Here is a 17,685-nt window from a genome sequence, read left to right on the forward strand (position 1 = left end):
ACTGTTTAAATGCAATGAAGTTTAATTCTTAAATTTCTAATCACTCTTGTCTCACCTATACTAACGGTAAAAATTTAGTTTCATTTAAAACTATACACTAACTAGCTATTTGTATGTAAATGGAATTCAGAAACCGCAAGACGGCTCAAACACTGAAAGAAACCTCAATGCCTTTTTCGTTTGAAGAGTCCAACATGAAACAGACAGAGGCTTGCTGTAGATCAGGGATAGGCAACTCCGGTCTTTCAGGGCCACTAGGTGTGTTTAACTAGGTTTGGAGCTAAACTCTGTTGTTAGTAAAGGTCTACATGTCAAATAAATGGGGTGAAAAAGGGGGAATGAAAGACTTTAGTTTTTGAGAATGTTGATCACACTGTCTTCATCCCAGTTTTCACTTGCTTTGGCCATTTAAAAAAAAATATATAATCATTTAAACCTTTACTCTTCTTCTGCAAAACTATGACTGGAATGAACAATGGACCCCTGTTAGCGAATTGCACGGAGAAATATATGATCCTGCGGCATACGGTCAACAACAAAAAGATACACCGTTTTGAGTCATTTGACTCGTGTCACGCGGGTTCCACCTACTGGTCAAAACGGTGTAATGAGACAATCCTAATGAGACCTTTTACAAAACTGCAAGTATTTTCATAACAGTGTAATGTTTTCAGTATAATTTAAACATAAATACTATGAAACATTAGGGTCTTTGCTAGTCAAACCATTTACGTGCAATTGAAATACGGCTTTATAGCTAAAATATTATGTGAACAGTAAAATAATTAACACCCATCCTATGGTTTGACTAGTACTTTTATGAAATATTGCAGTTCGTTCTTCATTTCAGTTATCTGGCTATGGATTACAAGTTAATCAGTCCTTTGCTGCGGGTCAGTGTTTAATGGTCGATGGGTGGCGCTACAAACACATCAGTCCCTCACAACTAGTTTACATTTAAAGAACTAACATCATATTCTCATATTCATAACAGTTACAGCTGCTTTTAATATCTGTCCCCGTTTAGAGAATTCAGAGTAAATATTAACACCGTGAACTTATTAATATATATTTTAATTCTTGTACGGTATCACAACATGACCGCTGTACCACCTGACCACTGCAGATTCATTTCGCAGTTGATTGTGTTGCCGTAGAAAAGCACAATCCTCTCGTAATTAGGCTACCTTAATTATTATGACATGGCTTGAATGCAGCTTTCAGCTCATCCAACCCCCATCAAACACACCTGAACAAGCTAATTAAGGCCTTCCAGACTACTGGAAAGCTACAGGCAGGTGAGCTTGATCAACGTTGGAATTGATCTCCTTGGATTTTTTAGGAACCCATTTTACACAGAGTTTGCTACTGCAGCAACACGTGTTGGTTTAGCTTTGTGTGCTTCTTCTGACGCACAAATTCAGGGCCTTTTCCAGCAGAGTTTGTTGTGAGATCACAGGTCGGGAGGATGACCGCTCGAGTGGATTTCTCGTTGATTGCTGCTTTGTTGTATCTGTTCGGATACTTGAGCATCGCTCATGCTATTCAAAGACGTAACACAGGTGACAAGATCTGTTGACTTCATTACACAACCTGAAGAAATGCAGAAACAAGTGGCTCAGTGTTAGAGAGTAATTAACAGTTTAGGAATGTGTAGGCTTTAAAAGTCTTGATCTGAACAGACACGTAGAATCTGTATTTAAAGCCCTGATACACAAATGCTGAAGCCACACTCTCTGGCCTCTGAAAATGATCCTCTTGAATCCTCTAGTGGATGGTTTTTGTCCGGCGACGCTGACGTTCGTGCCGGCCCGTCGAGGATGTTCTTCTGATGAAGACTGCCCTGGAGGACACAAATGCTGTCGATTTGACTGTGGGCCTGTTTGTGTGCTGCCTGTTTTCAGTGAGTTTCATTTAATGGCTGCTAAGGGTCTTAAAACAACACCCGTAACCCGTTGAATTCCATGTTGGTTTTAAGCAGAAATTTTTCCTTGTTCTCGTCTGAAGTAGGTTTTGAATCTATCACTTAGGATAGATTAATGCACAGGATGACTTCACAAAAGAGGAATAATACTAACTTGCTGTTCATGCTTTGAGTGTGTCGTGCTGTATATTGAAGTGGCTGACTATGTGCACAAACTAAAGCTGACCGTCTGTGTGCACGCAGTGAAGCCGGGTCAGTGTCCCTTACCAGAGATGATCCCACTGTGTGCTGAAAGCTGTTTCCATGATGGCCAGTGTCCTGCCACACAGAAGTGTTGCCCAACCACCGGTGGCTTTGCATGCAGCGAACCACGTGGTCAGGGAAGAGGTCAGATGAGCTGTCAGGGACATGGACCGGTTCGTGGACAGGGCCAGGGAAGCGGCCAGGGTCAGGGACAGGGCCAGGGAAGCGGCCAGGGTCAGGGACAGGGCCAGGGAAGCGGCCAGGGTCAGGGACAGGGCCAGGGAAGCGGCCAGGGTCAGGGACAGGGCCAGGGAAGCGGCCAGGGTCAGGGACAGGGCCAGGGAAGCGGCCAGGGTCAGGGACAGGGCCAGGGAAGCGGCCAGGGTCAGGGACAGGGCCAGGGAAGTGGACAGGGACTGGGCCAGGGACAAGGTCAGGGACAAGGCCAGGGAAGCGGTCAGGGCCAGGGACGCGGTCAGGGACAGGGACAAGGTCAGGGAAGCGGTCAGGGACAAGGCCAGGGACAAGGCCAGGGAAGCGGCCAGGGACAAGGCCAGGGCCAGGGACAGGGCCAGGGCCAGGGAAGCGGTCAGGGACAGGGTCAGGGACAAGGCCAGGGAAGCGGTCAGGGCCAGGGACAAGGCCAGGGCCAGGGACAGGGTCAGGGTCAGGGACAGGGCCAGGGAAGCGGTCAGGGTCTGGGACAAGGCCAGGGAAGCGGACAGGGTCAGGGACAGGGCCAGGGAAGCGGTCAGGGACAAGGCCAGGGAAGCGGTCAGGGACAAGGTCAGGGCCAGGGCCAGGGAAGCGGTCAGGGACAGGGCCAGGGAAGCGGCCAGGGACAGGGACAAGGACAGGGCCAGGGACAGGGACAAGGCCAGGGAAGCGGTCAGGGACAAGGCCAGGGAAGCGGTCAGGGACAAGGCCAAGGAAGCGGTCAGGGACAGGGCCAGGGTCAGGGCCAAGGACAGGGCCAAGGCCAGGGCCAGGGCCAAGGCCAGGGCCAGGGACAGGGCCAGGGACAGGGCCAGGGACAAGGCCAGGGACAAGGCCAGGGACAAGGCCAGGGACAAGGCCAGGGACAAGGCCAGGGACAGGGACAGGGACAAGGCCAGGGACAGGGACAAGGCCAAGTCCAGGGACAAGGCCAAGGACAGGGCCAGGGAAGCGGTCAGGGCCAAGGACAGGGCCAGGGACAAGGCCAGGGACGCGGCCAGGGTCAGGGCCAAGGCCAGGGACGCGGCCAGGGTCAGGGCCAAGGCCAGGGACGCGGCCAGGGTCAGGGACAAGGCCAGGGACAAGGCCAGGGACAAGGCCAGGGTCAGGGCCAGGGCCAAGGCCAGGGTCAGGGCCAAGGACAGGGACAAGGCCAAGGTCAAGGTCAGGGACAAGGAAGCGGTCAGGGACAAGGTCAGGGACAGGGCCAGGGAAGCGGTCAGGGACAGGGACAGGGCCAGGGAAGCGGTCAGGGACAGGGTCAGGGACAGGGAAGCGGTCAGGGACAGGGACAGGGAAGCGGTCAGGGACAGGGCCAGGGAAGCGGACAGGGACAGGGAAGCGGTCAGGGACAGGGCCAGGGAAGCGGTCAGGGACAGGGTCAGGGACAGGGTCAGGGAAGCGGTCAGGGACAGGGCCAGGGAAGCGGTCAGGGACAGGGCCAGGGACAAGGCCAGGAAAGCGGTCAGGGCCAGGGAAGCGGTCAGGGACAAGGCCAGGGTCAGGGAAGCGGTCAGGGACAAGGCCAGGGTCAGGGACAGGGACAAGGTCAGGGAAGCGGTCAGGGACAAGGTCAGGGAAGCGGACAGGGTCAGGGAAGCTGTCAAGGCCAGGTACAGGGACATGGAAGTGGAAGAGGTCAGGGAAGAAGTCAACAGAAGGGTCAGGGATGTGGTCATTGAAGTGGACATGGGACTTTTGCTTAATGCTTACTGGAGATCTTTTCAATTCAGTGTTAATCCTATGGCATGGTTTCCTTGTTTGCTCAACTGTTTTGAAAGCTTTTCGGTCTGCTCCACCTCAAATAAAGAATTGCTTGATTTGAAGAGTTGGGTTTTTTTTGGTATTATTTGGCTGTTTCTCACAGTGCTTTTAAGTTCCTCTCCTTGAGACCTGGGTAGGGTTGCACCAGCCATTCGTAAGTTCTTAAATTAGAACGTTAAGACCACAAGGCTTTAATAACCACTAGCTAGTTTGTGACTAAATCTACACTATTTGGTTGCACCAGTTGTTCGTAAGTCAGGACGTAGTTCGTAAACTCTCTGCTGAGTAATGTGTAGTTTCATAGAGGCTTACCCTCATCCAAATAGAAACCTTTTACGTGAGCAGAACTGTTTAAATGCAATGAAGTTTAATTCTTAAATTTCTAATCACTCTTGTCTCACCTATACTAACGGTAAAAATTTAGTTTCATTTAAAACTATACACTAACTAGCTATTTGTATGTAAATGGAATTCAGAAACCGCAAGACGGCTCAAACACTGAAAGAAACCTCAATGCCTTTTTCGTTTGAAGAGTCCAACATGAAACAGACAGAGGCTTGCTGTAGATCAGGGATAGGCAACTCCGGTCTTTCAGGGCCACTAGGTGTGTTTAACTAGGTTTGGAGCTAAACTCTGTTGTTAGTAAAGGTCTACATGTCAAATAAATGGGGTGAAAAAGGGGGAATGAAAGACTTTAGTTTTTGAGAATGTTGATCACACTGTCTTCATCCCAGTTTTCACTTGCTTTGGCCATTTAAAAAAAAATATATAATCATTTAAACCTTTACTCTTCTTCTGCAAAACTATGACTGGAATGAACAATGGACCCCTGTTAGCGAATTGCACGGAGAAATATATGATCCTGCGGCATACGGTCAACAACAAAAAGATACACCGTTTTGAGTCATTTGACTCGTGTCACGCGGGTTCCACCTACTGGTCAAAACGGTGTAATGAGACAATCCTAATGAGACCTTTTACAAAACTGCAAGTATTTTCATAACAGTGTAATGTTTTCAGTATAATTTAAACATAAATACTATGAAACATTAGGGTCTTTGCTAGTCAAACCATTTACGTGCAATTGAAATACGGCTTTATAGCTAAAATATTATGTGAACAGTAAAATAATTAACACCCATCCTATGGTTTGACTAGTACTTTTATGAAATATTGCAGTTCGTTCTTCATTTCAGTTATCTGGCTATGGATTACAAGTTAATCAGTCCTTTGCTGCGGGTCAGTGTTTAATGGTCGATGGGTGGCGCTACAAACACATCAGTCCCTCACAACTAGTTTACATTTAAAGAACTAACATCATATTCTCATATTCATAACAGTTACAGCTGCTTTTAATATCTGTCCCCGTTTAGAGAATTCAGAGTAAATATTAACACCGTGAACTTATTAATATATATTTTAATTCTTGTACGGTATCACAACATGACCGCTGTACCACCTGACCACTGCAGATTCATTTCGCAGTTGATTGTGTTGCCGTAGAAAAGCACAATCCTCTCGTAATTAGGCTACCTTAATTATTATGACATGGCTTGAATGCAGCTTTCAGCTCATCCAACCCCCATCAAACACACCTGAACAAGCTAATTAAGGCCTTCCAGACTACTGGAAAGCTACAGGCAGGTGAGCTTGATCAACGTTGGAATTGATCTCCTTGGATTTTTTAGGAACCCATTTTACACAGAGTTTGCTACTGCAGCAACACGTGTTGGTTTAGCTTTGTGTGCTTCTTCTGACGCACAAATTCAGGGCCTTTTCCAGCAGAGTTTGTTGTGAGATCACAGGTCGGGAGGATGACCGCTCGAGTGGATTTCTCGTTGATTGCTGCTTTGTTGTATCTGTTCGGATACTTGAGCATCGCTCATGCTATTCAAAGACGTAACACAGGTGACAAGATCTGTTGACTTCATTACACAACCTGAAGAAATGCAGAAACAAGTGGCTCAGTGTTAGAGAGTAATTAACAGTTTAGGAATGTGTAGGCTTTAAAAGTCTTGATCTGAACAGACACGTAGAATCTGTATTTAAAGCCCTGATACACAAATGCTGAAGCCACACTCTCTGGCCTCTGAAAATGATCCTCTTGAATCCTCTAGTGGATGGTTTTTGTCCGGCGACGCTGACGTTCGTGCCGGCCCGTCGAGGATGTTCTTCTGATGAAGACTGCCCTGGAGGACACAAATGCTGTCGATTTGACTGTGGGCCTGTTTGTGTGCTGCCTGTTTTCAGTGAGTTTCATTTAATGGCTGCTAAGGGTCTTAAAACAACACCCGTAACCCGTTGAATTCCATGTTGGTTTTAAGCAGAAATTTTTCCTTGTTCTCGTCTGAAGTAGGTTTTGAATCTATCACTTAGGATAGATTAATGCACAGGATGACTTCACAAAAGAGGAATAATACTAACTTGCTGTTCATGCTTTGAGTGTGTCGTGCTGTATATTGAAGTGGCTGACTATGTGCACAAACTAAAGCTGACCGTCTGTGTGCACGCAGTGAAGCCGGGTCAGTGTCCCTTACCAGAGATGATCCCACTGTGTGCTGAAAGCTGTTTCCATGATGGCCAGTGTCCTGCCACACAGAAGTGTTGCCCAACCACCGGTGGCTTTGCATGCAGCGAACCACGTGGTCAGGGAAGAGGTCAGATGAGCTGTCAGGGACATGGACCGGTTCGTGGACAGGGCCAGGGAAGCGGCCAGGGTCAGGGACAGGGCCAGGGAAGCGGCCAGGGTCAGGGACAGGGCCAGGGAAGCGGCCAGGGTCAGGGACAGGGCCAGGGAAGCGGCCAGGGTCAGGGACAGGGCCAGGGAAGTGGACAGGGACTGGGCCAGGGACAAGGTCAGGGACAAGGCCAGGGAAGCGGTCAGGGCCAGGGACGCGGTCAGGGACGCGGTCAGGGACAGGGACAAGGTCAGGGAAGCGGTCAGGGACAAGGCCAGGGACAAGGCCAGGGAAGCGGCCAGGGACAAGGCCAGGGCCAGGGACAGGGCCAGGGCCAGGGAAGCGGTCAGGGACAGGGTCAGGGACAAGGCCAGGGAAGCGGTCAGGGCCAGGGACAAGGCCAGGGCCAGGGACAGGGTCAGGGTCAGGGACAGGGCCAGGGAAGCGGTCAGGGTCTGGGACAAGGCCAGGGAAGCGGACAGGGTCAGGGACAGGGCCAGGGAAGCGGTCAGGGACAAGGCCAGGGAAGCGGTCAGGGACAAGGTCAGGGCCAGGGCCAGGGAAGCGGTCAGGGACAGGGCCAGGGAAGCGGCCAGGGACAGGGACAAGGACAGGGCCAGGGACAGGGACAAGGCCAGGGAAGCGGTCAGGGACAAGGCCAGGGAAGCGGTCAGGGACAAGGCCAAGGAAGCGGCCAGGGACAGGGCCAGGGTCAGGGCCAAGGACAGGGCCAAGGCCAGGGCCAGGGCCAAGGCCAGGGACAGGGACAGGGACAGGGCCAGGGACAGGGCCAGGGACAGGGCCAGGGACAGGGCCAGGGACAAGGCCAGGGACAAGGCCAGGGACAAGGCCAGGGACAGGGACAGGGACAAGGCCAGGGACAGGGACAAGGCCAAGGCCAGGGACAAGGCCAAGGACAGGGCCAGGGAAGCGGTCAGGGCCAAGGACAGGGCCAGGGACAAGGCCAGGGACGCGGCCAGGGTCAGGGCCAAGGCCAGGGACGCGGCCAGGGTCAGGGCCAAGGCCAGGGACGCGGCCAGGGTCAGGGCCAAGGCCAGGGACGCGGCCAGGGTCAGGGACAAGGCCAGGGACAAGGCCAGGGTCAGGGCCAGGGCCAAGGCCAGGGTCAGGGCCAAGGACAGGGACAAGGCCAAGGTCAAGGTCAAGGTCAGGGACAAGGAAGCGGTCAGGGACAAGGTCAGGGACAGGGCCAGGGAAGCGGTCAGGGACAGGGTCAGGGCCAGGGAAGCGGTCAGGGACAGGGTCAGGGACAGGGAAGCGGTCAGGGACAGGGACAGGGAAGCGGTCAGGGACAGGGCCAGGGAAGCGGACAGGGACAGGGAAGCGGTCAGGGACAGGGCCAGGGAAGCGGTCAGGGACAGGGTCAGGGACAGGGTCAGGGAAGCGGTCAGGGACAGGGCCAGGGAAGCGGCCAGGGACAGGGCCAGGGAAGCGGCCAGGGACAGGGTCAGGGACAGGGTCAGGGACAAGGCCAGGGAAGCGGCCAGGGACAGGGCCAGGGAAGCGGCCAGGGACAGGGTCAGGGACAAGGCCAGGGACAGGGTCAGGGACAGGGCCAGGGAAGCGGCCAGGGACAGGGTCAGGGACAAGGCCAGGGAAGCGGTCAGGGACAAGGCCAGGGAAGCGGTCAGGGCCAGGGAAGCGGACAAGGCCAGGGACAAGGCCAGGGAAGCGGTCAGGGCCAGGGAAGCGGACAAGGCCAGGGACAGGGCCAGGGACGCGGTCAGGGACAGGGTCAGGGACAGGGCCAGGGAAGCGGCCAGGGACAGGGCCAGGGAAGCGGTCAGGGACAAGGCCAGGGAAGCGGTCAGGGACAAGGTCAGGGACAAGGCCAGGGTCAGGGAAGCGGTCAGGGACAAGGCCAGGGTCAGGGACAGGGACAAGGTCAGGGAAGCGGTCAGGGACAAGGTCAGGGAAGCGGACAGGGTCAGGGAAGCTGTCAAGGCCAGGTACAGGGACATGGAAGTGGAAGAGGTCAGGGAAGAAGTCAACAGAAGGGTCAGGGATGTGGTCATTGAAGTGGACATGGGACTTTTGCTTAATGCTTACTGGAGATCTTTTCAATTCAGTGTTAATCCTATGGCATGGTTTCCTTGTTTGCTCAACTGTTTTGAAAGCTTTTCGGTCTGCTCCACCTCAAATAAAGAATTGCTTGATTTGAAGAGTTGGGTTTTTTTTTGGTATTATTTGGCTGTTTCTCACAGTGCTTTTAAGTTCCTCTCCTTGAGACCTGGGTAGGGTTGCACCAGCCATTCGTAAGTTCTTAAATTAGAACGTTAAGACCACAAGGCTTTAATAACCACTAGCTAGTTTGTGACTAAATCTACACTATTTGGTTGCACCAGTTGTTCGTAAGTCAGGACGTAGTTCGTAAACTCTCTGCTGAGTAATGTGTAGTTTCATAGAGGCTTACCCTCATCCAAATAGAAACCTTTTACGTGAGCAGAACTGTTTAAATGCAATGAAGTTTAATTCTTAAATTTCTAATCACTCTTGTCTCACCTATACTAACGGTAAAAATTTAGTTTCATTTAAAACTATACACTAACTAGCTATTTGTATGTAAATGGAATTCAGAAACCGCAAGACGGCTCAAACACTGAAAGAAACCTCAATGCCTTTTTCGTTTGAAGAGTCCAACATGAAACAGACAGAGGCTTGCTGTAGATCAGGGATAGGCAACTCCGGTCTTTCAGGGCCACTAGGTGTGTTTAACTAGGTTTGGAGCTAAACTCTGTTGTTAGTAAAGGTCTACATGTCAAATAAATGGGGTGAAAAAGGGGGAATGAAAGACTTTAGTTTTTGAGAATGTTGATCACACTGTCTTCATCCCAGTTTTCACTTGCTTTGGCCATTTAAAAAAAAAATATAATCATTTAAACCTTTACTCTTCTTCTGCAAAACTATGACTGGAATGAACAATGGACCCCTGTTAGCGAATTGCACGGAGAAATATATGATCCTGCGGCAGACGGTCAACAACAAAAAGATACACCGTTTTGAGTCATTTGACTCGTGTCACGCGGGTTCCACCTACTGGTCAAAACGGTGTAATGAGACAATCCTAATGAGACCTTTTACAAAACTGCAAGTATTTTCATAACAGTGTAATGTTTTCAGTATAATTTAAACATAAATACTATGAAACATTAGGGTCTTTGCTAGTCAAACCATTTACGTGCAATTGAAATACGGCTTTATAGCTAAAATATTATGTGAACAGTAAAATAATTAACACCCATCCTATGGTTTGACTAGTACTTTTATGAAATATTGCAGTTCGTTCTTCATTTCAGTTATCTGGCTATGGATTACAAGTTAATCAGTCCTTTGCTGCGGGTCAGTGTTTAATGGTCGATGGGTGGCGCTACAAACACATCAGTCCCTCACAACTAGTTTACATTTAAAGAACTAACATCATATTCTCATATTCATAACAGTTACAGCTGCTTTTAATATCTGTCCCCGTTTAGAGAATTCAGAGTAAATATTAACACCGTGAACTTATTAATATATATTTTAATTCTTGTACGGTATCACAACATGACCGCTGTACCACCTGACCACTGCAGATTCATTTCGCAGTTGATTGTGTTGCCGTAGAAAAGCACAATCCTCTCGTAATTAGGCTACCTTAATTATTATGACATGGCTTGAATGCAGCTTTCAGCTCATCCAACCCCCATCAAACACACCTGAACAAGCTAATTAAGGCCTTCCAGACTACTGGAAAGCTACAGGCAGGTGAGCTTGATCAACGTTGGAATTGATCTCCTTGGATTTTTTAGGAACCCATTTTACACAGAGTTTGCTACTGCAGCAACACGTGTTGGTTTAGCTTTGTGTGCTTCTTCTGACGCACAAATTCAGGGCCTTTTCCAGCAGAGTTTGTTGTGAGATCACAGGTCGGGAGGATGACCGCTCGAGTGGATTTCTCGTTGATTGCTGCTTTGTTGTATCTGTTCGGATACTTGAGCATCGCTCATGCTATTCAAAGACGTAACACAGGTGACGAGATCTGTTGACTTCATTACACAACCTGAAGAAATGCAGAAACAAGTGGCTCAGTGTTAGAGAGTAATTAACAGTTTAGGAATGTGTAGGCTTTAAAAGTCTTGATCTGAACAGACACGTAGAATCTGTATTTAAAGCCCTGATACACAAATGCTGAAGCCACACTCTCTGGCCTCTGAAAATGATCCTCTTGAATCCTCTAGTGGATGGTTTTTGTCCGGCGACGCTGACGTTCGTGCCGGCCCGTCGAGGATGTTCTTCTGATGAAGACTGCCCTGGAGGACACAAATGCTGTCGATTTGACTGTGGGCCTGTTTGTGTGCTGCCTGTTTTCAGTGAGTTTCATTTAATGGCTGCTAAGGGTCTTAAAACAACACCCGTAACCCGTTGAATTCCATGTTGGTTTTAAGCAGAAATTTTTCCTTGTTCTCGTCTGAAGTAGGTTTTGAATCTATCACTTAGGATAGATTAATGCACAGGATGACTTCACAAAAGAGGAATAATACTAACTTGCTGTTCATGCTTTGAGTGTGTCGTGCTGTATATTGAAGTGGCTGACTATGTGCACAAACTAAAGCTGACCGTCTGTGTGCACGCAGTGAAGCCGGGTCAGTGTCCCTTACCAGAGATGATCCCACTGTGTGCTGAAAGCTGTTTCCATGATGGCCAGTGTCCTGCCACACAGAAGTGTTGCCCAACCACCGGTGGCTTTGCATGCAGCGAACCACGTGGTCAGGGAAGAGGTCAGATGAGCTGTCAGGGACATGGACCGGTTCGTGGACAGGGCCAGGGAAGCGGCCAGGGTCAGGGACAGGGCCAGGGAAGCGGCCAGGGTCAGGGACAGGGCCAGGGAAGCGGCCAGGGTCAGGGACAGGGCCAGGGAAGCGGCCAGGGTCAGGGACAGGGCCAGGGAAGCGGCCAGGGTCAGGGACAGGGCCAGGGAAGCGGCCAGGGTCAGGGACAGGGCCAGGGAAGCGGCCAGGGTCAGGGACAGGGCCAGGGAAGTGGACAGGGACTGGGCCAGGGACAAGGTCAGGGACAAGGCCAGGGAAGCGGTCAGGGCCAGGGACGCGGTCAGGGACGCGGTCAGGGACAGGGACAAGGTCAGGGAAGCGGTCAGGGACAAGGCCAGGGACAAGGCCAGGGAAGCGGCCAGGGACAAGGCCAGGGCCAGGGACAGGGCCAGGGCCAGGGAAGCGGTCAGGGACAGGGTCAGGGACAAGGCCAGGGAAGCGGTCAGGGCCAGGGACAAGGCCAGGGCCAGGGACAGGGTCAGGGTCAGGGACAGGGCCAGGGAAGCGGTCAGGGTCTGGGACAAGGCCAGGGAAGCGGACAGGGTCAGGGACAGGGCCAGGGAAGCGGTCAGGGACAAGGCCAGGGAAGCGGTCAGGGACAAGGTCAGGGCCAGGGCCAGGGAAGCGGTCAGGGACAGGGCCAGGGAAGCGGCCAGGGCCAGGGACAAGGACAAGGCCAGGGACAGGGACAAGGCCAGGGAAGCGGTCAGGGACAAGGCCAGGGAAGTGGTCAGGGACAAGGCCAAGGAAGCGGTCAGGGACAGGGCCAGGGTCAGGGCCAAGGACAGGGCCAAGGCCAGGGCCAGGGCCAGGGACAGGGCCAGGGACAGGGCCAGGGACAGGGCCAGGGACAAGGCCAGGGACAGGGCCAGGGACAGGGACAGGGACAAGGCCAGGGACAGGGACAAGGCCAAGGCCAGGGACAAGGCCAAGGACAGGGCCAGGGAAGCGGTCAGGGCCAAGGACAGGGCCAGGGCCAAGGCCAGGGACGCGGCCAGGGTCAGGGCCAAGGCCAGGGACGCGGCCAGGGTCAGGGCCAAGGCCAGGGACGCGGCCAGGGTCAGGGACAAGGCCAGGGACAAGGCCAGGGTCAGGGCCAGGGCCAAGGCCAGGGTCAGGGCCAAGGACAGGGACAAGGCCAAGGTCAAGGTCAAGGTCAGGGACAAGGAAGCGGTCAGGGACAAGGTCAGGGACAGGGCCAGGGAAGCGGTCAGGGACAGGGACAGGGCCAGGGAAGCGGTCAGGGACAGGGACAGGGCCAGGGAAGCGGTCAGGGACAGGGTCAGGGACAGGGAAGCGGTCAGGGACAGGGACAGGGAAGCGGTCAGGGACAGGGCCAGGGAAGCGGACAGGGACAGGGAAGCGGTCAGGGACAGGGCCAGGGAAGCGGTCAGGGACAGGGTCAGGGACAGGGTCAGGGAAGCGGTCAGGGACAGGGCCAGGGACAGGGCCAGGGAAGCGGCCAGGGACAGGGCCAGGGAAGCGGCCAGGGACAGGGTCAGGGACAGGGTCAGGGACAAGGCCAGGGAAGCGGCCAGGGACAGGGCCAGGGAAGCGGCCAGGGACAGGGTCAGGGACAAGGCCAGGGAAGCGGCCAGGGACAGGGCCAGGGAAGCGGCCAGGGACAGGGTCAGGGACAAGGCCAGGGAAGCGGTCAGGGACAAGGCCAGGGAAGCGGTCAGGGCCAGGGAAGCGGACAAGGCCAGGGACAAGGCCAGGGAAGCGGTCAGGGCCAGGGAAGCGGACAAGGCCAGGGACAGGGCCAGGGACGCGGTCAGGGACAGGGTCAGGGACAGGGCCAGGGAAGCGGCCAGGGACAGGGCCAGGGAAGCGGTCAGGGACAAGGCCAGGGAAGCGGTCAGGGACAAGGTCAGGGACAAGGCCAGGGTCAGGGAAGCGGTCAGGGACAAGGCCAGGGTCAGGGACAGGGACAAGGTCAGGGAAGCGGTCAGGGACAAGGCCAGGGTCAGGGACAGGGACAAGGTCAGGGAAGCGGACAGGGTCAGGGAAGCTGTCAAGGCCAGGTACAGGGACATGGAAGTGGAAGAGGTCAGGGAAGAAGTCAACAGAAGGGTCAGGGATGTGGTCATCGAAGTGGACATGGGACTTTTGCTTAATGCTTACTGGAGATCTTTTCAATTCAGTGTTAATCCTATGGCATGGTTTCCTTGTTTGCTCAACTGTTTTGAAAGCTTTTCGGTCTGCTCCACCTCAAATAAAGAATTGCTTGATTTGAAGAGTTGGGTTTTTTTTTGGTATTATTTGGCTGTTTCTCTCAGTGCTTTTAAGTTCCTCTCCTTGAGACCTGGGTAGGGTTGCACCAGCCATTCGTAAGTTCTTAAATTAGAACGTTAAGACCACAAGGCTTTAATAACCACTAGCTAGTTTGTGACTAAATCTACACTATTTGGTTGCACCAGTTGTTCGTAAGTCAGGACGTAGTTCGTAAACTCTCTGCTGAGTAATGTGTAGTTTCATAGAGGCTTACCCTCATCCAAATAGAAACCTTTTACGTGAGCAGAACTGTTTAAATGCAATGAAGTTTAATTCTTAAATTTCTAATCACTCTTGTCTCACCTATACTAACGGTAAAAATTTAGTTTCATTTAAAACTATACACTAACTAGCTATTTGTATGTAAATGGAATTCAGAAACCGCAAGACGGCTCAAACACTGAAAGAAACCTCAATGCCTTTTTCGTTTGAAGAGTCCAACATGAAACAGACAGAGGCTTGCTGTAGATCAGGGATAGGCAACTCCGGTCTTTCAGGGCCACTAGGTGTGTTTAACTAGGTTTGGAGCTAAACTCTGTTGTTAGTAAAGGTCTACATGTCAAATAAATGGGGTGAAAAAGGGGGAATGAAAGACTTTAGTTTTTGAGAATGTTGATCACACTGTCTTCATCCCAGTTTTCACTTGCTTTGGCCATTTAAAAAAAAAATATAATCATTTAAACCTTTACTCTTCTTCTGCAAAACTATGACTGGAATGAACAATGGACCCCTGTTAGCGAATTGCACGGAGAAATATATGATCCTGCGGCAGACGGTCAACAACAAAAAGATACACCGTTTTGAGTCATTTGACTCGTGTCACGCGGGTTCCACCTACTGGTCAAAACGGTGTAATGAGACAATCCTAATGAGACCTTTTACAAAACTGCAAGTATTTTCATAACAGTGTAATGTTTTCAGTATAATTTAAACATAAATACTATGAAACATTAGGGTCTTTGCTAGTCAAACCATTTACGTGCAATTGAAATACGGCTTTATAGCTAAAATATTATGTGAACAGTAAAATAATTAACACCCATCCTATGGTTTGACTAGTACTTTTATGAAATATTGCAGTTCGTTCTTCATTTCAGTTATCTGGCTATGGATTACAAGTTAATCAGTCCTTTGCTGCGGGTCAGTGTTTAATGGTCGATGGGTGGCGCTACAAACACATCAGTCCCTCACAACTAGTTTACATTTAAAGAACTAACATCATATTCTCATATTCATAACAGTTACAGCTGCTTTTAATATCTGTCCCCGTTTAGAGAATTCAGAGTAAATATTAACACCGTGAACTTATTAATATATATTTTAATTCTTGTACGGTATCACAACATGACCGCTGTACCACCTGACCACTGCAGATTCATTTCGCAGTTGATTGTGTTGCCGTAGAAAAGCACAATCCTCTCGTAATTAGGCTACCTTAATTATTATGACATGGCTTGAATGCAGCTTTCAGCTCATCCAACCCCCATCAAACACACCTGAACAAGCTAATTAAGGCCTTCCAGACTACTGGAAAGCTACAGGCAGGTGAGCTTGATCAACGTTGGAATTGATCTCCTTGGATTTTTTAGGAACCCATTTTACACAGAGTTTGCTACTGCAGCAACACGTGTTGGTTTAGCTTTGTGTGCTTCTTCTGACGCACAAATTCAGGGCCTTTTCCAGCAGAGTTTGTTGTGAGATCACAGGTCGGGAGGATGACCGCTCGAGTGGATTTCTCGTTGATTGCTGCTTTGTTGTATCTGTTCGGATACTTGAGCATCGCTCATGCTATTCAAAGACGTAACACAGGTGACGAGATCTGTTGACTTCATTACACAACCTGAAGAAATGCAGAAACAAGTGGCTCAGTGTTAGAGAGTAATTAACAGTTTAGGAATGTGTAGGCTTTAAAAGTCTTGATCTGAACAGACACGTAGAATCTGTATTTAAAGCCCTGATACACAAATGCTGAAGCCACACTCTCTGGCCTCTGAAAATGATCCTCTTGAATCCTCTAGTGGATGGTTTTTGTCCGGCGACGCTGACGTTCGTGCCGGCCCGTCGAGGATGTTCTTCTGATGAAGACTGCCCTGGAGGACACAAATGCTGTCGATTTGACTGTGGGCCTGTTTGTGTGCTGCCTGTTTTCAGTGAGTTTCATTTAATGGCTGCTAAGGGTCTTAAAACAACACCCGTAACCCGTTGAATTCCATGTTGGTTTTAAGCAGAAATTTTTCCTTGTTCTCGTCTGAAGTAGGTTTTGAATCTATCACTTAGGATAGATTAATGCACAGGATGACTTCACAAAAGAGGAATAATACTAACTTGCTGTTCATGCTTTGAGTGTGTCGTGCTGTATATTGAAGTGGCTGACTATGTGCACAAACTAAAGCTGACCGTCTGTGTGCACGCAGTGAAGCCGGGTCAGTGTCCCTTACCAGAGATGATCCCACTGTGTGCTGAAAGCTGTTTCCATGATGGCCAGTGTCCTGCCACACAGAAGTGTTGCCCAACCACCGGTGGCTTTGCATGCAGCGAACCACGTGGTCAGGGAAGAGGTCAGATGAGCTGTCAGGGACATGGACCGGTTCGTGGACAGGGCCAGGGAAGCGGCCAGGGTCAGGGACAGGGCCAGGGAAGCGGCCAGGGTCAGGGACAGGGCCAGGGAAGCGGCCAGGGTCAGGGACAGGGCCAGGGAAGCGGCCAGGGTCAGGGACAGGGCCAGGGAAGCGGCCAGGGTCAGGGACAGGGCCAGGGAAGCGGCCAGGGTCAGGGACAGGGCCAGGGAAGCGGCCAGGGTCAGGGACAGGGCCAGGGAAGCGGCCAAGGTCAGGGACAGGGCCAGGGAAGCGGACAGGGACAGGGCCAGGGACAAGGTCAGGGACAAGGCCAGGGAAGCGGTCAGGGCCAGGGACGCGGTCAGGGACAGGGACAGGGTCAGGGAAGCGGCCAGGGACAAGGCCAGGGACAAGGCCAGGGCCAGGGACAAGGCCAGGGCCAGGGACAGGGACAAGGCCAGGGCCAGGGACAGGGCCAGGGCCAGGGAAGCGGTCAGGGACAGGGTCAGGGACAAGGCCAGGGACAGGGTCAGGGACAGGGCCAGGGAAGCGGTCAGGGTCTGGGACAAGGCCAGGGAAGCGGACAGGGACAGGGTCAGGGACAGGGCCAGGGAAGCGGTCAGGGACAAGGCCAGGGAAGCGGTCAGGGACAAGGCCAGGGTCAGGGCCAGGGCCAGGGAAGCGGTCAGGGACAGGGCCAGGGAAGCGGCCAGGGACAGGGCCAGGGACAAGGACAGGGCCAGGGACGCGGTCAGGGACAAGGTCAGGGACAGGGACAAGGCCAGGGAAGCGGTCAGGGACAAGGCCAGGGAAGCGGTCAGGGACAAGGCCAAGGCCAGGGTCAGGGCCAAGGCCAGGGTCAGGGCCAAGGACAGGGACAAGGCCAGGGTCAGGGCCAAGGACAGGGCCAAGGCCAGGGTCAGGGCCAAGGACAGGGACAAGGCCAAGGACAGGGACAAGGCCAAGGTCAAGGACAAGGCCAGGGACAGGGCCAGGGAAGCGGTCAGGGACAAGGCCAAGGACAGGGACAAGGCCAAGGACAGGGACAAGGCCAAGGACAAGGCCAGGGACAGGGCCAGGGAAGCGGTCAGGGCCAGGGACAAGGCCAGGGTCAGGGACAAGGCCAGGGACAAGGCCAGGGTCAGGGACAAGGCCAGGGAAGCGGCCAGGGTCAGGGACAAGGACAGGGACAAGGCCAG

At 52.0% G+C, this 17,685-nt stretch overlaps 1 protein-coding gene across 1 annotated transcript in view; it reads left to right on the top strand.

The window, feature by feature from the left end:
• LOC127942991 (hornerin-like) overlaps positions 1-17,685 on the top strand; it is a 225,032-nt gene that overhangs the window by 50,300 nt on the left and 157,047 nt on the right. The window contains exon 5 of the mRNA XM_052539059.1: positions 8,437-8,628. Coding sequence (XP_052395019.1) covers positions 8,437-8,628 — 192 coding nt within the window. The remainder of the gene's footprint in view (positions 1-8,436; positions 8,629-17,685) is intronic.

This window comes from Carassius gibelio, chromosome A22 (genome assembly GCF_023724105.1).
Source record: "Carassius gibelio isolate Cgi1373 ecotype wild population from Czech Republic chromosome A22, carGib1.2-hapl.c, whole genome shotgun sequence".
In the NCBI taxonomy this organism is placed as follows: Eukaryota; Metazoa; Chordata; class Actinopteri; order Cypriniformes; family Cyprinidae; genus Carassius; species Carassius gibelio.